A 22,833-nucleotide genomic window follows, 5' to 3' on the forward strand; every position below is an offset into this window, starting at 1 on the left:
ATTATTCCTGTTCTTGTTATTTTCGACACAACAGCTTAAACAATAATTATATTACAATATTTCTTACATTAGAACACAGGAAACAATTTTGAACAACTCCTAACATGAGGAACGCATAACAATTCGATGTGCAGAACAAGTTTATTCAAAATTGATTTCACAATTTTCTAAGGGGAGTATTTTTCTAGAATATACACAATCGTTTCAATAATAAATCCTGTCATTTTTGGTAACCAATGGCAATGAAAAACACTAAGAAATTACACTTACATAATGTAATTATAAAGTTACGTATGAAGGTGTCGAATGCGTTTCTTTGAAACGATTCCGACGACGAGAAGACGGACGAGACAGGTCTACTGTCTACAATTATTGCTGTAGTCACAACACTAGCTCGGGGGTAGCGGCCCGGTAATAAATAGCTCTCTACATCTTTTGTACATCACTTCGAAGCATTTAGACAAACACCAGAACGCATACCAAATTTGTAACGTGTTGAGGACGATGTACAATTCATTTATTTATAATTTTATACAATTTTGATATATTTTATGGAAACATTAATCGGAAATTTAAAGACAAGGTAATTTAATAGATTGTTTAAAATCTGTTATTTTGTACATAATTGCAAGCATATGAAACGGTTTATGCCTCTGTCACACATGCGCTGGCGATGCATTATACTAATTGGTACAGTCGAGATAATTTTAAACTAAAAACCTTACGTGTAGACATAACTTACTTAAATACTTTAAGTACGTTTAAATTAAAAATTGAACAATTTCCTCGGGCGCTGACGACAGAGGCATAAAGCAGGAGGCTTAGTACAAACTTGTAAGTATATTATATTCAATAGAGTCGTTTACCCATAATTCGCTAACTTACTTAAGTAAACCATCACAACCAACCATACGGACAAGTTTAACAAAAAAAGTCTAAGTAAGTATGCAAAGTAAATCGTCGAATGAGAAAACGATCGGAACGCAACGCTCATAGACTCTCCCATCCTCAAGTATCCCGTGCATCGCTAACGAGTTCAGAACCCGCGAATTACAACTAATTAGACATCTCTCAAATCGGTACTGGCAATATTTTGTGACACCTTACATTAAAACGAATTAAAATATGTAACTTGTAAATCTGTACTTGAGTGTATTGGACAGAATAGAGGTCGTATGATACAAGGCGGCGGCGTGCGTCGCTCACACATCCATACCGATAAAATTATTACTTTACATTATGTATTTACAACGGCCGCGAGTCACCGCGCCATAATGCCCAACTCCGTATATAATATGTACATTAAATTTAAGAACATAGAGTTTCTCTCATTAGCTACCGAATCACAATTCAAATATTTGAGTAATTGACAACGGTGGACAAACATGCGCCGGAGCACTAATGCATCTTACTTTATTGAAATTTGTACTTTGATCTATTAAAAGTCGTGCTAGGTAGGTATGTTTGGTCCATGCAGTCGCACTCGCGCAGTCCGCGAGATGGGCCCGCGCGTCGGGGCGGTCGGGGCGGTCGAGGCGCCGCTGGGCGGACGATACACCAATCGAAACGTAAAACCTTTAAGCTCGTCGATAAAATTAGTTAATTTTGTCAATAATAAGTAATCGTTATCCACGGTTAGCTCGCGTCGCTGGCCCCGACCGCAAATCCCGATGACACGCAGATTCATTAAGTCCCATTTCACGCAAGTTGCTCGCAATCCGACGTCACTAACGAGAGGACACATCATTGCTACGCCATCAAAAGAAACGCTCCGTTACACTTTGATGACGTAGGATCGGGTTGACTAGAACTCTCTTAGGGAGGCCGGGTTGAATCTATCTATTGTTATATATTAGTATTTTCGATGTCTCAAATCTCATTGCATTCCCAAAACCAATCAATTCTATCAGTCAAACTTCCCTAATTCGCTAAGGAGGTTCCCTCTAAGGAGATCCGATGCCCGTCTAATGAACGTCGATACAAAACTAGAATTAAATACTGCAAATAAATTGTTATTTTTCACTTATATTTTAACTAATTACATATTAGGAACTGCATTTAACTATTAGTAGTAAACACCGTAAGAAATTATTGAATGATAGTTTTATTAGTAGGTTTGTATTATTCCTAAATTATTATTGTTCTTAATTGGTACATATCGGTAAAAGTAAAACGTTCACCAAACGGCCATCGGGCTCTCGGACAGACTTCGTTTATTTTACAATTCCGACTGTGAGAGGCTTTAAGTACGACCGGTATTATGTTAAATCACGTTTCACAAATTCCAATTATTCAATGTATAATGATGCCAAAAATCGTGAGACTTCCATACAGGACTGTCGATAAGGCTGTTTAATTGACACCCAATTACAGCGCCGCCCTGGAGCAGTGGATGCGGAACTAATGAAAGTTCATGTGTTAATTTAAGTACTTACTACGTATTTAATTACAATTTTGTTCGTCAATATTCAAATGAACCTTTAGAAGTTTGAAACTGCATTCTACAGCGCCCCATTACAGCGTAGACGGGCACAAGGTTCGGCACATGTCCACACATGAGTCTGACGTACTGGCGGCCGCCGTTCGCGGGAGCCGCTCCTTTGAAATATGCAGTGGAAATTACAGAAACATAAACGCGAGCTCGGCAATTATTTCGACTTTGTCCGGAATATAAATGAAGATCACACTTCCCCGAACGGCAGCGCCCCTTTATAACATAACCCACCCGAAGTCACGCTTTGTCGATAAAATACATCAGATAGAAAATATCAAGACAGAAATAATTTTAAATCATCACTTCTCTCTTTCAACCTAATAAATATAGCATTTATCTAATTAATTACACAATAATTTCAACAAAAATTTCAAACACCCGAGTTTCGATACGAACAGTAATAACGTCTGCTGCTAAGTCAGTTCTGAGTCCACTTAAAGAAAAAAAACTATCAAAAATAACTCGGCTCGCGATCAAGTCCCGCGTGTCGTCCGAAGCTAGCACCTTCCCATTAATAATCACATAACACTAACTACTGACTGCGTGGCGGCGTGGCGCCGACTAGATGTGCCGCGCGGGCGGCCCTCGCCGCGCCGCGCGGCCGCCCTCAGCTCGCCGCGGCGCGGCCTGCCCACCTATCACAGGCGCTCAGTGCGGCGCGGGCGCATCCTGCCCGCGCGGCAACCACTAACTCGTCGGCACCAGCAGCCGCACGAAGCTGTCCTCGCTCCAGCCCCAGTCGTCGGGCCACGCGTCCTCGGGGGGGTCGAGCGCCGATCGCGACGACAGGCTTAGCACCGAGCCCCAGTCGATGGTGCGCTGCTCCTCGTCGCCGTAGCCCGAGTCGCGGTCTGGCGGGGGCGGCGTCGGGAAGGGAGTGGCGCGCCCGGCCGCGGGGTCCCGGGCACCCAGCACCTCGCAGCGCGCCGCGCCCGCCGCCGTCGCGGCACATGCGGCCTCGAAGGGCGCGGGCGTCTCTTCGGCGCTCTCGCGCTCCATCTCCCTTTCGATACCTCGCAGCGTGTTGCACACGAGAACCGAGCGCCGCAGCGAGGGGTCCGCGGTCTGGCGGAAACGCGCCAGCTTCAGGGCGCAGAGGTTCATCATCTTGAGGCGTCGCTCGCGGTAGCAGCGTCGCGAAGCACAGCGACCGGCGGCGCGGCCATCGCAGCAGGCACGCGCCGCTGCGCCGCCCAGTTCGAGGTAGGATTTGCCGTTCTCGGCGCGTATGGTGTCGTGCGCGCCGCACCAACCACCGCACCAGCGTCGGCGACACGCGCGCCGTTCCTCGTCTTCGGCACGCCAGCACTCGCCGCCGCCCGCTCCGGCGGCCACTGCCTCCAGTCGCGCTATCGAATCCTCCCAGCGCGCAACTTTACCGCCGCCCTCGCACGGGGAGCCGGCGCGCCGCTTGGCGCCGCACCCGCCGCCCGAGCCCTGCAAAATTCAATAAAAAATGATTTTAGTTATTTTTAATTTATAACATTATATGAATATCAAAAGCTTTGTGGAATTTTGTTAAAAATTTTAAGTAATTCTTACTGAATTACTGATTGAAGAAAATTATGAGAACTAATTTACATTGTACGAAATATTAAAACGGTTAATTGTACAGAGCTCTTTATAAAACAGCCCCTGTGATCCCTTGCATGCTAGGATAAGGCAACGCGAAAGATACCTGAGCCCGCTTTGTAGAGCGACCCTTCTCTTTTTTTGGGTACAATATGCACCCGGGGAGCAACCCCTGCAGATCGGCCCAGGTAGAGAGTTCGTGTTCCGAAATACGACTATGGGATTTACCCGAACAAATGCCGTTCCCATTTTTTTGAAAACGCTCTCTATACAAAAGATTTTAACGTGAACGCTGGGGCCAAAAAATTTAAGATCGATGAAGACGTCATGGTCCACAAATGTTAATGTGTAAACTTTTTCGAACCTAACTTGAGTTACACTGTTGTAACCTGACTGGCTAGACTAACAGTTTCAAAATTATTATTTGTTAAATAATTATAACATAGAAATTTCACTTACAAATTGAAACTAGAAAAACATGCTGTATCGTACGAGCAGCTGCTACGTCTATATGTATAGAAATAACCCGATAGACTCAGTTGACAGGGCGCCTTGACTTAAAACATTGCGATTGTATGCGATACATTGCTGGCTCCGTTAGTAGTCACAATGATATTTAGCAATATACGACTAACTAGGTAACTAAAATGGGACGTTTTAAAAAATAAATTGTTAGCAAATCCACCGGCGGCAGATGCCCGCGCACCTGCCACCACAATTAGGTGGCACACGCGTTTACGCACCTTCAGACTTAAATGCCTTTATATGCACCTAGACTTTAAAGTTTTTTATGCTTACAGAGTAATCATGAATGATTTGCCTTTTTTTCAAAAATTAGGTTACATTAAATGAAATCATTTGGAACAGCTAAATTATAAAAGTTATCAAAAGAAAATGTATTCAATGTGGTGCATAACGCAATGAGAGTCGAGGCACTCGTTTGCTAAGCGTCGCTGGCCTGCGCGGCTCGCGTTGACTCAGCGGCCACTCATCGCAACGCTGCAAATAATCATTTTGCGTCACCATTTTATCACTCTGCGGAAAATGGGCTGCTCCATTGTTCATTTGTTAACGCTTGTAGCGTGGTAAAAACTGTGCAATTTGCAAAATGCAGAAATAAACAAAACCGCGTGATTTCATTAGTATCACGCGGTGAGCGAGTGTATGTAATGTAGCGGTGTCGTCGCCAGCGCTGGCGCTCATGAAAATAAATTTAGTATATGACGTTGGCGCACAGCGTTGCCGCTCCGTTCATTGGAACGTGGCCGCGCGACGTTGCCGCGCCGCTCGCTCTTTCTAATCTTGTCGTAAAGTTCTTTTTCTGATGCGCACCGCGTCGCTCGTTCTGTCCGCTCGAAACTTGGAAACGTCTGACGTTAATTTTATCGCTTGCTTTGAATAGCTATGCGGTATATTAAATCTGTGATGTCCCTATAGCGCTTAGAAGTTTACGATTTATTTAAAATTACAGTCATAACGAAATTTAAGTGCTCACTTCTCGTTTTATGTATGAGTGGTCAACTGAAGGTAGAGGCGCTAATAATCGGTCAGTCAGATCGCGAAGGTAGGAAAAGTTCGATCGGCGGGCGAGTCGAACGAACTTTCTATGGCATTGTAAAGAGCGAATAGATGGCGGCACGGCATTGCTTCACAGCGCGCTAAGCCATGTCGTTGTCGAGCGAGCGAGGGTCTCTGCGGGTGGCGGCGGGGTGGGGCGAAGAGCGCTGAACGGGTCGCAGGCGGGGCGCGGGGGGGCGGACTAGCTGTTTCTGTGTGCGGGTCGTACACGTGCACGCGCACACAGCCGCATCGTATAATAACATCGCGTAGCGGCCGTCCGCTTCTATCTAACGCTACAGCTACCTACGCTCCAACGAACGTTATATTATAGCGAACTATAAAATGGGGTAGATAGCGTGGGGTGTACAGCTCTGCATTATAAAGCTGGGATATATACGAGAAAACGCAAATAGCGCGCGTTAAGCATTATTATAAACTAATTATTTATTAAGGTCTTTTTTTCTTTGAAATTATTTCAACGTTTCTCTTTGTTTCATAATATGTAAACGACATTAGTATGCTCTCGAATATTATAACAAAACTTCGTTTCGGTAAAAACCTATATTTACAAAAACAAAATGTAATTCACGCAAGCGTAGGCGTTAAGACGACACACAAAGCTTTTATTGCTTGTTTTAATAATTTCCACAAACAACAGAGGTAATAAAGACGTGACGATCGCTCACTATAATTGATCCACATAGTATTTTTTGCGATTCATTCATAAATTTTCATAGCGTGAAGAGGTGTTAATCTGCAATATCGAATTGGAGAATCTATTGAATGAGCGATTTACGATTAACATTCCTTTTCAGTACAATAGAGCACGTGATCAAGTTCGCAAACTCATTCATTGGAAGGGTATCGGGCCGTTTACAGGTGGTTAAAGATTACAGATCAGCCTAGCCCCGCTGAGCTTCGGATACCGTTATACATTTTTTATGCCCTGAGAAAATTATTTATTGTTTTGACTCGGAAGCTATGCAATTATGATTTATTGGTGATTGTATTGTTACTGATGTTGTTATCGTATTTAATTGGTTTGTATTCATTGAAGATACTTTTATCATATTGTTGCTTATTCAAACCATGTTATGTTCGAATTGATCGGATACTTATTTTGTTGGTATTACTATTTGCTGATGGTTTTTTTACGTTTAATATTTTCTCTAAGTAATTTATAAAATAAACTATATACCCTATACATAAAGTATTTTATGTTATTAGAAAATTGCTCTATACATCGAAAATGCATAATTTTATTATTTATATAAAACTTCGTATATTTAATATTTTTTGAAGATGTATATTATTCGAATGGTATATAAAACTTTCCTTAGCGAGCATCAGTCGAACGATTCGGGTTTCGGCATGAGCCAGCGCCGAGCGCCAAGGCAGTCTCTGGCACGCACATTTCCGTGAGCGGCGAGCGGCGAGGCCGCGCGGCTATGTGTGCGTGTGTGCGCACGCGCAGCGGCTCTGTGTGCGCGGACCAGTCTCACATCCTGTTCTCTGGCCCGGCCGCGCAACTTCGACTGACTCTCCGAGCTTTTTATACCGACGCTGTCCCGTTTTGAACGATATTAGCCTATACTTTTTTAAAGTTTGCATGCAAGTTGAGAATTGTATTTTAAAGAACGAGTTTTTTTTATGAAACTAGTATGAATGTGAAACTACATTCGCGTTCAACGATCGGCGATCTAGATATACATTGTTAATTTAAGACATTCTAATTACATACGATATTAGGAGGTACTGAAATAAGCCAGGGCGGACATGGATGATTGCTGATCCACTTAACTGTTAAAGGTATTTGATATTATTAAATACTATTCGTCACCTGTTCGTTGAAAATAAATGCCCTCAGACATCAGTCGTTTTTTGTGAGGCTTAAGTTATGCGGTTGTATAAGAGCGCAGCGGTGTCAAATAATTCCAAGGTGACAGAGAAAAAAATGTACAAGAGAACCGTTTAAGCGCAAACAAAAGGAATCCCTCAGGAATGTGTGCCTGCATAAAAAGCGAGGGAATTCCCGAAACGTATTGTTTACAGTGTGCGGGCGCGTGCGGAACGTGGCGTTATGCGTTTATTATGATGAGCGTCTTGCAGAGCTGCGGCCACTTGATGCAATGAAAGGGAAAATTGTAGTTTTTGTTCAAGCGCGGATGACGCATTTACTTCCCCGAACGCCGTGGGCAACATGACAGGAATGTCGGTCCGCCACTCGCGCGAGGCCTCGCTTGCAACTCAAATATTTCCTCCTAATACTGACTCTGGCTTGAAGTCGATACAGGCTACCACACTTTGTTAGTTTAACTCTTAATATATGTTATGAAATATAGTTCAATTTTAATATATTCTTTAACTTTGAAGAAAATAGGAATAATCATTTTGTAATATTAAGTGTATGTAAAATCATAACCGAATCGTAAAAGTTATATGGGAAATAATAAGTTTTAACATTTTCCGGTGACCAAACAAGCAGCTGTACAAAACAGTTAATTTCTCGAAGGCGATAAGAACAACAAGAACGAATGCAAATGTGGTAAACAGGACTGGTTCAAGGCGCTCGTAGCGGTTAACACTGACATTGTAAGACGAAGTGCGTACGCAGTGCATAAATCACTTCAATCTCCAGGATGGAGTTCGCATCGTGCGCTTTTAAGACAATAAATCAGCGGGTGCGGGCGTACGCGGGCAGATAATGACGTCACTGGTACGTATCTCGGAGAATCCCCGGAAGAGCGAATAAAATAAAAATGTCACGTAGCGATCAGCTGTCGGGCGGCGCGGCGCGAGCGTGACGGGCGGGCCCGCGCACCGCAGCGATACGCATAACGACGCCGCAATAAAACTTATTTTTATGTTTTTCGCTCACAATGGCCGCGCGAAGGTCGAGCTATCTAAATGGGTCAATACACTCTGCGTAGTACGAGCGTCGAACACGTGCTCCCGCGTTTGTAAATAGCGAGATATCGGCCGATTGTTGCAGTGATTAATGGGGGCGCGTAATGACTCGGCGCCGGCCGCCACTGCCGCCCGCGCCGCTCGCTAATGTGTTCATTCATCGTCCCGACACTATTATTATTTGCTGCCAGAGATGGTTTTGTTCGCATTCCGACAATCGATCCGACGACATTAGGGCGCTAGCCAATGTCAAGGTTGCACTTAATATGCGCCAGCCCCTGCCTTACTTGTCACTTTGCATACTGATGTGCTCAAATCAGACAAATTGCATCTGTTTCATTTAACAGCTGTATCGAATTTTCAATACACGCAACTCTAATTAAGTAAGAAGCATGTTCTTGAAAGAATTATTAACAGGCAAAATGCAAATTGACCAGTTACAATGACTGCGTCCATGTAGTAACATGTCGTCGATGCCTGTGCAATTGTTTCTGTACAACTTTATTAACGCTGTTTTATAAGTAATTGATTAAACCAAACCCATCCTATCTTATATAGAATAAAATGGTTTTACAGTAGTAGTAAAGTATATATTTCTGTCAGCTGTAATTTGAGGTGCGAATATGAATGTATGTAGGTGGGAACGCGTAATCTATGCGGGAGTCATCGACAGGCGTCCGCGATAAGGGCGAGGTCACGGTTATCAATGGCGGCATCTCCATACGCGCTCGCCGGCCACGACATCTCGCGCCCATTCACTATGAAGACGACCCCCCGCGCCGCACCGCCCTGCGCCCACTCGCACCCTCCGTGGTGCATCCATGCAACAAGTTAGGGCACAGTTTCTGTCTTGTAAGAAGTTTCTCAAGGCAGCTTTATAGCCCGCATTCGCACTTCTTAACTTTGCTCACTGAGCCATCAAGCCGACTTTGGGATCCCTACGAACGTTCAATGTATGTAGCGGAGCATTTTATTAATCAGAGCTATTGAAATAATTTATATTACATAAGCGGTATCAATCGAAATTCCGTACTATATTTATAACGGGGCATATTGGCTTTGAACGGTGACACAGCAATTTAAATAAAGTTCCCGGTAAAACAGGACGGTACATATTTTCAGGCTGTGATGCCCAATTAAATATGGATGTGATTGAAAAACGCGTGTCCGGTAACGAGCGTGTACATAATTGGTGGGCGGTGGAAGGCCCGGAGTGACCCAGTTGCGTTGCCCGGCGACCCGGGTGTCCCGGCCGCCCTGCGAGCTCCCGGCCCCTGCCCCGTGCGCCGCCCGCCGCCCCCGCTCACCCTGCCGCACTAAATAACCTGCCCGAAAGCGACACCTTAACAAAGGTCGTTCAACCGTCACAGGGCAGTCGCTCTTTTGATTTTTAACCTATGACATGAGAAACGAACCTTATTCGACACCATGTAAGAACTGAGAGACTTCAAAGTAATTAGTGCTCTTTGTTCTTTCTGCCCGGCCCGATATGCTGTTTCGGTGTTCACGTCAAGCGACAGTGAGATAATGTAAGGGATGGGAATGTTTCAAAGATCGTTTTCTTATTACAATATACGGGGCGCAGCGAAATGATGTTTCTTACTGAGGCAAAGTAGAAAACGCGCGAGCAAATAAACTTAATTGTTATAAGCCGGGTTTGCCGACTGCCACCCCTCGAAGACGACTCCTTAAAGGGCGGAGGGGGATCCGCGTAGAGTTGTATTTCTCCGAACTTGTGCTAAATTTCACTTTCACTGAAGACGTTGTGCGTACACTTAGCCACCCACTCTGCCCGTACTTGGTAACAAACTTTACAGAATAGTTTTCATCGCCTACTTCAGAATAAGTTGTGGAGTTAGTTTCGTTTTATTCATTAATTGCGAGCGTTTGTACATGATAACATTACATAATTGTAAATTCATAGCATATGTTTTGAATTCAATTTCAAAGTTTCGAACATTTCTCTCAAAGCGCACTTTACTTTCAGTATGACATCGTTATCTTAGCGAACCCTAAACGAATAAAACATAAAAAACGTACGTCAAAAAAGTCCTTCCACTCACAAAAACCCTACCGCCTCCTCGCCCTCTCTGAAGTTATAAAACACTGAAGGCGAATAAAATTTAACCGGAGTTTCTGACCGTAGTGCCTCGACTTAAGGTTGAAGTTCGTATCTCGGACTCATTTGGCTGAAAGGCGAGCACACGAGCGTGGAAGCTTTAAAGTAAAATGAAAGCCGACTCGCTCTTAATTCACCAGTACATAGATACGAACGAACGTCGATAGAGCGCCCCCGCCCGCCGCCCACCACCACGCGCCAGGCATAAATAAGGGGGTCGAACTCCGCTTAACAAGAGAGTGAGCACCCTCCCTCGCGGCATCGTTGGAAGGGAGAATTAAGGGGGCTGCGGCGAAGGACGAATTAAGGAGATGAGAGCACACGCTCTCGAGACGCGAAACATCGTGCCAGGCGGGGAATAAGGGAGAGCGCTCGAAGTCAGCGTCGATGCTAACGTCGCATTACTTTGTACTACTAATGATACTGAATACCTAGATACAACTACTCAGCGCTTTTTCCCTGCATGAGCCGCAATATTACTTCAAGTGAATCGGTCTATACTGCCGACATATCTATACTACATTCATACTATAACTTTTATACAAAACTGAAGAAAAACATAATTTACATCATGTGTCCTAACTCTGTAATGTCAACACTGCGTTTCATAGCACGTGAGTCACCTCGCCTCATAAATTACAAACTATATCCCTCTGGAGTTAGGGTTTGTTTTCGGCAAAATTGCTAGCGCTCCTTTGTCTTACTGGCGCATGACAAAGGAAAATAGATCGTATTTCTGTTGTATAAAGTTGGGTTTGAGTAGGTGGAATTCTAATATTCTTGGGAAGAGGGTGGGTATAAATTTTCCATGGGGGCAGACGGGGCGACGTCGCACGAGGGCGCCGCTGAGTCACAGCGGCGGCGGATGCGGCGCGGCGGGGGGCGAGGAGGGAGAAGAAGGCGAGGTGGGGCACATATTGTAAGTATCTACCACTCACATGTCACAAAGTTTTCTCCGCATCGGGAAACTTTGTTAACGTCAACCGAGCACGTGGCCTTCGCTGATATTATGTACATAATTGCCGCGTTTCCCGCGTTTTGTGAAAAACTTTATCGGCGGCACTTTCGACAATCAATGTCAATATCTCCGATAAAGAACACCGTTTTGTTTTTTGCCGATTAATGTTGATGTGCAGTTTAGATTAATCATAATTGATTTATGTCGTATTAAATTTTCATTGAAAGTTTTAAATCGATAATATAATTAACATTTTAAAATCATTTCTAAATATAGCAATTATTTATTTCGTCTCATGTTATATATATTTAAAATATTAGCTGAGAATATTTTCTTCGGTAATAGAAATAATTATATTAATCATGAGATATGCTGGCGGCAATCGGCGCGGTTACATCGGACCGTCACCTTGAAGGTGATAAGCCGTTGATAAGACGCGATACCAACTCTTGCAACATTCCGACTGGCTGCTTTGCTTTATTGTAACACATTTAATTATTATTCTTACACAAAATACATAATATATTACGTTGTCATTAAATTTTCTTCATGAAAGTTTTACGAAGTTTATTATTATTATTGATTAAACTCTGCGAGTTGTAGGTACGCGTTGGATTCTTCTGTGGAATGTAATGTAATATATATATATACTAATACGTTTTAAGCGCCACTCATTTGCATTATGTCAAAAGTTTATACGACCATATTTATGTGTGGGTTTCCTAAGAATAATGACACTATAGGAAAGTAGACTTAGCGAAATTAAATATAGAGGAGCAACCACTTTAAATCAAAATTTGAGAAATTCTTTTTTTATGAAGTATCTACATTATATAACAAAGATCAAGTCAGGATATTTGTTTGGGTATATTATAGATTTGTAGTTAAAAAGAAACCTTCGATAAGCAATACGGATTTATTTTAAAAAGTGTTTATTTATTAAGAATTTGAAATAAATAAATATGTTCGAATGATGTGTAACTCGTGTAAGCAGTTCGAAAGTCGATACAGCGGATACAATATGTGAAGTAGCATGAAAGCGTAATGAAAATGAATTCGTAATCTCTTAGACGTGTGCTCACGAACGAAAGCCTACAGAACTGAGCTCATCCGCTCCACTCCCAATTACATTAGGTACTAACACAGCGAAGGGCGGCAGCCTCTTCATATATACCTCCCTCCCCAAGAAAACTCGCTACAAAGCGCGGGAATGAGTTTTTCCCGCGCAAACTTATCGCGAGTTCGTCTTTTCGATGATATTTTATGAACTCAGCTTGATTGTTTCTTTGTTTCTTCAAAGTCCAATTTAGAGAGATTCTCTTATGACTTTAGTAGCGAAACTAAGACTGTCTCTATTTATAAAAATACTGATATAGATTTACGGTTTGCGTACAACGACCCCTGGTGCAGTACGAAGGGTCCCGAATTGGGGGAGCATACAAAGACCAGACCCCGAACTCGGCAAAAGGTCCCGCTAACCCATTACCAATTCGCAGATTAGGGCCACGATCCTTTTCACCGAGCCCTGTTTAAACATTTTTAATAAAGGATTTTGTACAGTATTACAGTACTCAGATAATCGTATAAAATATAATCGTCAATGGCAGGTCGACTAGAGCGTTGTCGTCGATGTTGGGATGCGGTGGTGCGTGGTAAAGGCCGCAGACGCGTGGTCGCGAGTGCCGTTACCTCTGCTTTTCATAAGTAATGACCACCGCCATCCCTCCCGCAGCCCGCGCACCGCACCCGCGCTAGGCCTATCGATTGCGGCGGCGCGAGGGCGGGCCGCATCGCCGTAATTGTCACACTGAGCGAAATTAACTCCGCCCTTACAATATCGACCTTACTACCCGCGCATAGAAGCCATTATCCGCTGTTGCCAATCTCCGATTGAATACCAAATGTGTTACAGTCCGCTCTAAGTTTGGAGGCTGCTCGTAATAGAGCCTTCGAAAAGTCTATGACAGAGCTTAATTAGACAGGCGCGATAGCAACAAATGGATTTTACTTGTCCCATGTTTTAGTGTGAGTAAGGCGGAATTGTTTCCCAATTAACGTTTAAAATTAGTGGACACTGCCAGGACACAAATAGGAACCTTTTGACGAATTGTTTGTTCTCTAAATCGCGTTAATACTCATTGCATGTACTGTAGGTACTTGTGGAACTTGCTTACGTCGTAGATAGGTATTTTTGGGATTTATGTCTTACGAATTCTTCCTTTTAAATTATAAGTTTCAAGTTGATCAAGGCTCAACAAATCAAATATGAATAATAACAACAGCGTACAGCGCTTTAGAAAACAATTCCGTATCGTTTCGCGCGACAGCGCGCATGTCGCATCGCATGTATTAATAGCAGTCGTCTAATCGCGCTTCGTTTTTTAGCGCACCAGCAGCGACGAAAGTATGGTGAAAGTGGCTCGTTGACGTCACCCACACACGCGCAGCACATGCGTGCCATACGCCGCACGGCGACGTGACAGCTGCGCCCGCGCCGCCGTTCTCCGGACCCGATATACTCTTGCTACACGTCGGTTGCGACACCGCCCGCGCATGAGAAATACACCGACCGACCGGCTCGATACTCCGCGGCCTCTCTCGACACGTTCTCTTACCCAACAGAGAAATACTTTGTGCAAGTCTGACTTCGATTCACTTCAGTCCACGGCGACATCATAAGTGGATTGTAAATTAACACAAATGTGACAACAGTGAAGATTACGAGCGGTCTTGAGTGGTGCTAATTGGTTTTAATGCGGGCGTCTCGTTATTGAATGCGGGCTGTTCCTCGTTAACGTCCTTGAAAGGGCAGGATCGAGCTATGAGCTAGGGTAATACGAAAAGTTTAGAGCACACGATGCGATTTCACGCAATGCAATGCCAGTCGCAAGCGACGCCGCGCTGCGGGCCGTCGCAACGGTTTACTGTTAAGAAACTTCCATTGTTGGCGCATATTCCATGACATAACAAGATAATAAATTGAATGCGGCGGGAAAAATGATTTCTTTGTTTTATATTCAAGTTAATGAGAATATATATTACACTGAAAAAAAAATTCTAGATATAGGAGGTAAAAATAAAAACTCATAGTTGTTTGAACTCGATCGACGATTCAGAACGTCTATGATTAGATCATATTAAAGAAATGGATGCGAAATCATTGTTCGAGAGCCTAAATAATTTGCACGCTGAAGAAACTGTTTTCGTAACTTTAAAAGTAAAATTAAATTATTCAAAAATAAAGATATATCTATCAAAAACTATCAAATCGCATAACATAGGCAAATTTATTATTATTCTTTCTTTAATTTGAGAAACAGAACGATGGTTAGTAGCGCGGGTGTACGTTCGTACAGTAATGAGAAGTACCGAAGTCTATCGGCGGATCGCAAGCCGCGCCGCCCGTGGCGACCAATTAATTACATAAAGTGCGAGAGATGAAAAGGAAAACGGCCGTCGATCAGCTGATCTTTGATGCATGCATCCAGTGCGATCGCATCAACACGTATCTCACCCCGCACATGTACTCCGAAACCTGTTGTAGGTCCCGTTACGAATACCTGGTTTTAATATCACGCTAAGTAATCATCTATCACAACCAATTTAGGTTCCACATTTTTAATTAAAGCGACTTTCGTATTGATATTGTATCTTTTAAGATATATTGGGTAACAGACTGGTATTCCGATTAATCAGTATAAAATAATTTACTTTACTTTTTATATAATTTTAATACGTTTAATTGGTAACTAATGAGTTACAGAAAACTTTTCACTCGTAATCTCTTTACTTTAACTTTATATGAACTTAACCTTTCGAGACAAAAAAGCTTAATCATTTTTTCATTGCTAAAAAGAGAACGGTGACGTCACAGGCTCGATGGAGGGCTAAAAAAGATTAGAAGAGGAGGGAGTGAGATCGTTTAAAGGGGGCGTACGGATGCCCGAGAACCCTTACCGTGATCCCAAACTCACTCCTTACTCGATATTGGAATCAGACGAAACACATTTTTTGTTCGTTAATATTTTTATAGTTCTTTTTTTAAATCACAGTAGCACGAAGAAATATTTGTTAGTTATTTATAGTAAATAACTTTTATCTTATTTACTATTACTATTTTCAATTATAATTTGAAATTAGAACGTGAAATGAGATTAAATAAGAAATAATCATATTTTTTACTAAAAAGATGTTGAATAATTTCGCCTTTCGAGTTTTTTTTAGTAGAGAACGAATAGTAGGGACTTAGGAATGGGATGAGTTAGGGAGGATTCCCCCACACAGAAATGTGTCGAAACCCACACTCGCGCACTACATTACTGTAATTATCCAATTATAAAAAAAAATGTATTTATATAACATTAATTGTTTTGAAAGACATTATTATTGAGATATTTATAAGAAACGTATTTCTGTTAATTAAAGATATAACTTTTCACATGTTGGTTATGTATTTCAGAATGCTTTTTTATGTATTATTAAAATGCGGTAATGTGGAAAGGGCATTGAAATGTGAAAACTGTTCTAGTTATATTTGATTATTATGTCAACATAGAAGTCATTATACATTAACAATCGTAATGGATGCGATACTAAATAATGAGAAAAGCGAAACGTGCGTCTACAGCTCCCTTTGCGGCTGATTACGGCGGCGCTACGAAATAAGAATGAATTTTTAATGAACCCCCGCCCGCCGGGTGATCTACCCCTGTCTTCTGAAGGCTGCGCACTTAGAAGATTAGTCCCTGGAGCCTTCTAGTCGAATGACTAACAACAATTCTATAAGAGGTCAAAAGCGTTCTTTTACTATATTCACTTTAGCGATTCTTAGAAATTATCTAATTGCCAGGAATCAATATATTTTGTAAGGTTTTGACAAGCACTAAACACAAGCCCATTGCACAGAGGTTGCGATAACTCTTTTGTTACTAACAATTATTCAATTGAGTTTTTACTCTGACTTAGTTTATTAAACAATGTACAATAAATGATCTTTTAGAATAAGTGTAACTTTTTTTCATTTAAAGATGTTTAATTAAAATAATTGCATTTAAAAAGGAATAAGGTTTCCAACTAGTAGTGGACTACCAACGCTTGTTGATATATAAATAAACCAAGTTGCACATATGTTCATGTCAACATACGAGATATTCATAAATGTTTCAAAAAATTCGAAAATAAATTTAATCCAAAACAAATGACGAATACAAAAGAAAACAATTAATTATAAAATGTTTAAAAATCTAGGCTTCATTGATAACATCGCGAAAGGATAATAATAACAAATATTGTTATGTAAAGGAGATAACATAAACCATTGTATAACGAGCGGTAATAATCAGAAACAGAAAGGAAGGTAATACAAATACGTAAAAAGCCAAAAGCAATAAAAGATAAGGCGACGACCCCGCGATGCAATAACAATGTAAATATGCTTTATAGTGTAAACAAAAAGAATATGGATGTGTTACGCGGCGCTACGTCAGCGGCGCGTCACGGGTGCGACGTCACGGGCGGAAGTCCGCACTAGATATATTTACAGTAGCCGTGCACGGGTTCAATGTCGAGCTATCTATCGGCCATCAATCAGGCAGCACCGATAGTCGCGGGACACCCGCCGCGGCCGCCGCCGAGCTCTCCGTCTCTCCGCCTTCACGCCCACCCGAACGATGCAAATAGAACCCGATCATACCTATTCTTATGAGTTTACCGTACCTAAATATAGCGTTAATTACCGTTAGATTACGTCCGCGTCATTGCGTTTACGTAACGTTTAACATGTGCTCATTGAATTAATCATTCCGTATCGATTTGCATTATTGATGCATAGTGACGATAGTGTCGATAGTGCGAAGATAGCGATCGTCTCATTGAAAGATGCGATATTGAGATATTTCGTGCGTGACTAACGGTGGCTCTGCGGCGGTGCGGCGGTGCGGGTGGACGCGTCCGGCTCCGGGAGCAAGGCCGGCGGTGTTTACAAACTTCCGTCACGACCCGCGAGCACTTGTCACTCGGGAACGCGTTCCTCGACCGACACACGGCTACGCAAATAATGGCGAGCCCTCACCATTGACATTGTCCCACTTCGCCGACTGCTCGCCCGTCTAGACTCGAGATACGATCGTTGATAGACTGATTGCCCACATGTTGCAATCATTTTACTATTAGCATACCGACCATTGTCTCCTTGCTATTCGTCTCCGCCGCATCGATGTGCGTAGTGACAAAGGTTGTTAACCTTCTCCCGAGAAATCTTCGTAACAATGTGACTTTTTAACTATTCCAATCCGTTAACAGTCAAGTGCGCCCACTCGTCGTCACATTCCAGCAGCTGATATTAATAGATAAAGAAGTAAAGCGGCTTTTTGCGTATTAATAATCACACACCACACATCCCGAATTAGCTTTAATGGAATGGTTCGGAGAATTGTATGGGTGAGAATGGTTTCGCACAAAAGGATCTTAACGAGCCTTGACATTAGCAAAAAAGTTAAATGATTAACGTTATTCAAGGATAGATGGTCTTAAGTTTGAAAGCACCCTTGTGCTCGGCGTGCCCTGTGCAGGGAGGCGCGGGGTGAATGCATTGGGGCGGCCCCCGGCGGGTGCAGTAGGCGCGTAGTGACTGCAATAACGGATGCAGTGAAAGTGTCGCGGCCCGCTTCAACCGTCAATGAGTGAAGACGTACTCCCTTCACCCCTCCGTCTTCTCAAACTTGTAGTTAATAGTAAGTTATTCGACTAGAAAACACGTATGTTTTGCTTCCGCGCGCGACCTGCTTATGCCGCATACACATGGAGCCGATTTCAGTTTATTTCAAGTTATACTTCAACTTGTTCTGTTTAAAATTAAAGTACATTCTGTGTACCTCTATACTAATAATGCTCGATACGAGTTACGGTATCTAACGTAAGAAGTATATGAATTGACCAACGTCCACATATAGGCTGCACTTCGCACGAGTGGAGCAAGTATGTAAAGCGCAAGTGAACGCCTGACAAGTGACGGCGAACGCCTATCAACAAACAAACATACGGAACGAGTGCGTCGTCATTATCTCAAGTCATGAATGAAACGGAACGTAAATTGAAATGTATCGCGTGTCATAATCCGCGTGCATTAATCTCACTCAAACGCCGATCGTTGCGTAACATTGAACACAGCAAACGGCTCAAGTTCATTGATCCACTTAATGTCCGCGTTAAATGTGTCGTTGTTGTCGAATGTCAAAACAATGTTACATAATTAAACGCGTTTACATGCCATCTGCGCACGTGCCTACTGCTTACTGCCTGCCGCGCGTTCCGGCGCCTGCCCACTTCCGACTGATCACCCGCGATACGTCACCATGTTTATTTATGAGCTTATGATTATAAAATGACGTTTTAGTCCATTCTGATATCGTTGACCGGTTGCCGTATAATAATAACATTCATTCATTCATAAGTGATTTATAGTAACTACCTACGAAATAGATTTGTAGTGGTATTAATAAAGCTATTATCGCATAATTATACCTAAACAAGATTTTACGCTGCTTGCCGTCTCGCGTCTGTAGTAAAACATAAATCACAACAATGTTTTGTTTACTTTTGTATCGTGTCTAATGTGTGTGTAAATACTTTAAAGTTTTTATGAGAACTATTTTTTATTACGAGATTACGTTTTTATAAGTCGTTTCTATTAAAATTATTTCTAACGTCTTAACATTACTTGACAAAAACTACTTGTACTTTTATATTGTGTGAAATAGAACAACAGTAAATTTATATATTCCAAAGCTAACTTCTTAAAATAAAACTAATCAATCGCTACTAAACCATTGTAAAATATAATTTATCGCATTTCAACAAGTATTTTGTTATTAAGTAAACAAGGAAATAACTCAAGAGATTTATTATAGTTGTTAAACTTTCACCCCGGGCTGAACTTGACCGCCGAAATAAGAAAATGGCGATATGAACCCATCAGTCTTTTTACGATGACGTGAATTTACATAAATTATTGGCGACGGCGCGTCTGGGGCCGTGTTTATCCATTGCAATGTTTACATAGGCCCACCAAACTCGAGTTCAACGACTCATATATTGTTTTATGTGCATGTAATTGGGTCGGCTGAATCTGGGCTTTCGCAAATAAATAGACCGTACCTGCGAATGTCGAAGCGCGAATCGTTTATTTTACTCGAATTCGGGTGAAGGAATGTCTACGTTCTATATTCGAATCCTATTTAAATATTCGTCTTTTGACGTTTGTTTTACGCGTGGCGTAGTAAAGCAGTAAAACAAATATTGACCGAAGAGTAACTTAAGCCCGCCGTTACGCTTAACATAATAAGGTGTGCTGAAAAAAGAAAACAAACAAACGTCGCCGGTAATTCAATACGAATGCAATAAAAATATAATAGTACGTATTCAATTCATACACCTGACATCGCCTCGTACATAATATTTTTTCTAAGCAGGTGTAACCGTTCGCGACCATTCATGAGTCGTTAGTGTCGATGCCCTATATTTATTATAATGTCTTTCAAGTTCATTGAGTCACACAATAGGCTTATAATTGGTCGTAAACGTTTATGTCAAAACATGTCGGCACGATTCATAATGTTTTACATAATAAGGCTCGTTTGCATAAGCGATTATTATGCGTGTCTTCGTCGATGACGTCGGATGCGTTACGGCCAATTCATTCATTTGTTTATATGTTTACTTGTTCCACGTGTTCGATTGTTAGTGCGCTGTTTGTGTGGTTTAATTAAAGTGACGCTCTCTCGAGATATGCTTCGCCGCCGCGGAATCCAACGCATTCAGACACTTACAAAATGTGTGTACAACAACCGTTTATATTAACCTATCTAGAAGAGTTTAATCATAGTAGACCCTACATAAAAGAAGTTTGCAAAATATAACCATTAAATAGTTCTTGTTAATAGATATAAGTTTTGGTTGTCATAAGTATGAACTACCGATTATTATTTGACTACAGATTCAAAATAATATCTCTAAAAAGAATTTGTAATGTGTGAAGGAAATGTCAGATTTTCATATGTTGCAAGTAAACTTATGACAGATAATATATCAATAAATTTGCATCATAGTAAAGTGATTAAATCATGTTATAGTGTAACAAACTTCAGGTGTAGAGTAGTAAGAACTTCGGTTTGTCGTAACCCGCGTGTAAACGTTTAACGTGTGACGCTTGATGGCGGATGCACGTGACTGCAACAAGTCGCATTCCTCAGTGCACCCTCGGCCACCCCGCCCCACCCCACGCACTAGGCCTACAGGGAATTCGAGTTTGGTGGTTTATAAACATTGCAACATCTAACTTTGAAAACTTTTTAGAATAGTTTCACGTAAACATCGAATAGTAACACAAAAATGAGCGTTTTCATAGAGACGTTAAACATAATTAAACCTTCTCAAGGTAAATCGTTGAACTCTTTTATCGCGAAACAAGATTATCGGACCATTTATTTAAACAGATTTCATGAGTTTCGTGAATTGTTATCTACCGATAGTGACAGGGTTAAAACGCGGAAACAATATATGAAGTGACAATTAGTTTTGAACAAATGACATGTTTTATAATTTTGAGATATATTTGCCAGGAATAAGTACGCACTGGGCGGGGCGCCCTAGCTGTTGCCATGGCAATACGCCCCTCGCCTTACTCATAGGAAAACCCACCGACTCAGTTAAGCATTATAGAAACAAATGTTTTTATCATTTAATTTCAACCCCAAAAAGTTTTTCTTTCAAATTAATAATTAGACAAGTTAGGTATACATTATCTAAACCTTGAATTCTCAATCAAATTAATTGCTTATCAACTGATAACATGAAGCGACTCAAGTAAATCGTCGCAGCATAGTGGAACCCGCCGAAAAATAAGCAAGAGTTCGTAATAAAGCGTAGCGTTATAGAAAGTAAAGTGCGTTCGCGCTGGCAAGCCAACTCGGCGATAATTAATGTGGAGTCGAGTCGAGCGAGCGGCGCCGGCAGCCTCGCGCCCGTCGACAAAAAACCCGCTCCGGCACAAAAACACCCGTCGCCGGAGCGAGACGGCGCCACGCGATAGAGCGGGACGGCAACACGCACGTATTTCTGTGACGAGTTCTCGTTCGCCTCGAGCGCCGCGCAGTTATCGAGAATACGACGATTTGATTTAAAACACCACAGAATGCGCCCTTCTATCTATCACATGACGTTTGACAGGTCGCCGGAAACGCGCCGAGATGTCAGATTCGAAAAAAGGCGCGCTTTGGAATGATACAACTTTTTTTTGAGACTATTTCGCAATTTTGACTACAATGTAGAAATCATTATTCCGAAAACTTTACCAACCGTTATAGCACCATTGTTCAGACAAAAGTAAAGCCTAGCCTTATGTTGATTAACACGAGTAATGTAAATGAAAAATAACTTTAATTCTACAACAAAGAAATTGCTATAAAGGTCTCTAAATAAAATTCTTAAACACATATTATTTGACTTAGAATATATTTCATAAACGGAACAAATTACTTGGTTCTCCAAAAAGGATATAATAACTAAAGTCATACGGAAAGCTACAAATACATTATTTTAGAGAAAGAGGGTATAATAAAAATATAATTAAGAAAAATTGTTTCTAAAACTATAATAGTAGTATAACTCCTTATGTATTATCGTTACTTAAATATTGCTTAAGAATTTTAAATAGATCAATAAATGCAAACATACTTTGGAAATTTGTACATCTAGTTGAAAAGTTCAAAACACAATAAAAACCTTAACATCTTCATCGATTACCAATCGAATATCCTCAAAACTTTGAAGATTTAATATAAATCTACCTATTTTATACTAATATCACTGTTACTCAACAAAAGCGCGATTCAGAACAAGTTTGAAATTAAAACGAAAAAATAAACGATTTAACTCTTATGATACTAAGTAGCGTTTAGATTTAGACCTTACCTGGAAATCACTCCACATTTTCATGGGGATACACCATAGTTCCGATACGAAAACATCACACGATCACGATAACAACTGTCAAAGTCACAAGCACGGCGTCACTCACAAGCGCAGTGTGCGGAGGCCGAGCGCAGACTGAAGCGTCGCCGTCAGCCCGTCGCGCCAGGCCCGAATAGCCGAGCGCGGAGTCGCTGGCGGTTACGACGTTCTGCCGGCGAGCCGCGCGCTCGGCCCACCTGCACTCCAACAACAAAA

At 41.8% G+C, this 22,833-nt stretch overlaps 1 protein-coding gene across 1 annotated transcript; it reads right to left on the minus strand.

The window, feature by feature from the left end:
* Positions 1–30: 30 nt before the first annotated feature.
* Positions 31–22,833, minus strand: LOC124538640. The gene is made up of 2 exons (XM_047115764.1): positions 22,579–22,833; positions 31–3,931 (listed from the first exon to the last, which is right to left on the minus strand). Exons 1-2 carry the CDS (start codon positions 22,600–22,602, stop codon positions 3,182–3,184), a joined length of 774 nt encoding a protein of 257 aa, XP_046971720.1. The 5' UTR covers positions 22,603–22,833; the 3' UTR covers positions 31–3,181.

This window comes from Vanessa cardui, chromosome 20 (genome assembly GCF_905220365.1).
Source record: "Vanessa cardui chromosome 20, ilVanCard2.1, whole genome shotgun sequence".
NCBI lineage: Eukaryota > Metazoa > Arthropoda > Insecta > Lepidoptera > Nymphalidae > Vanessa > Vanessa cardui.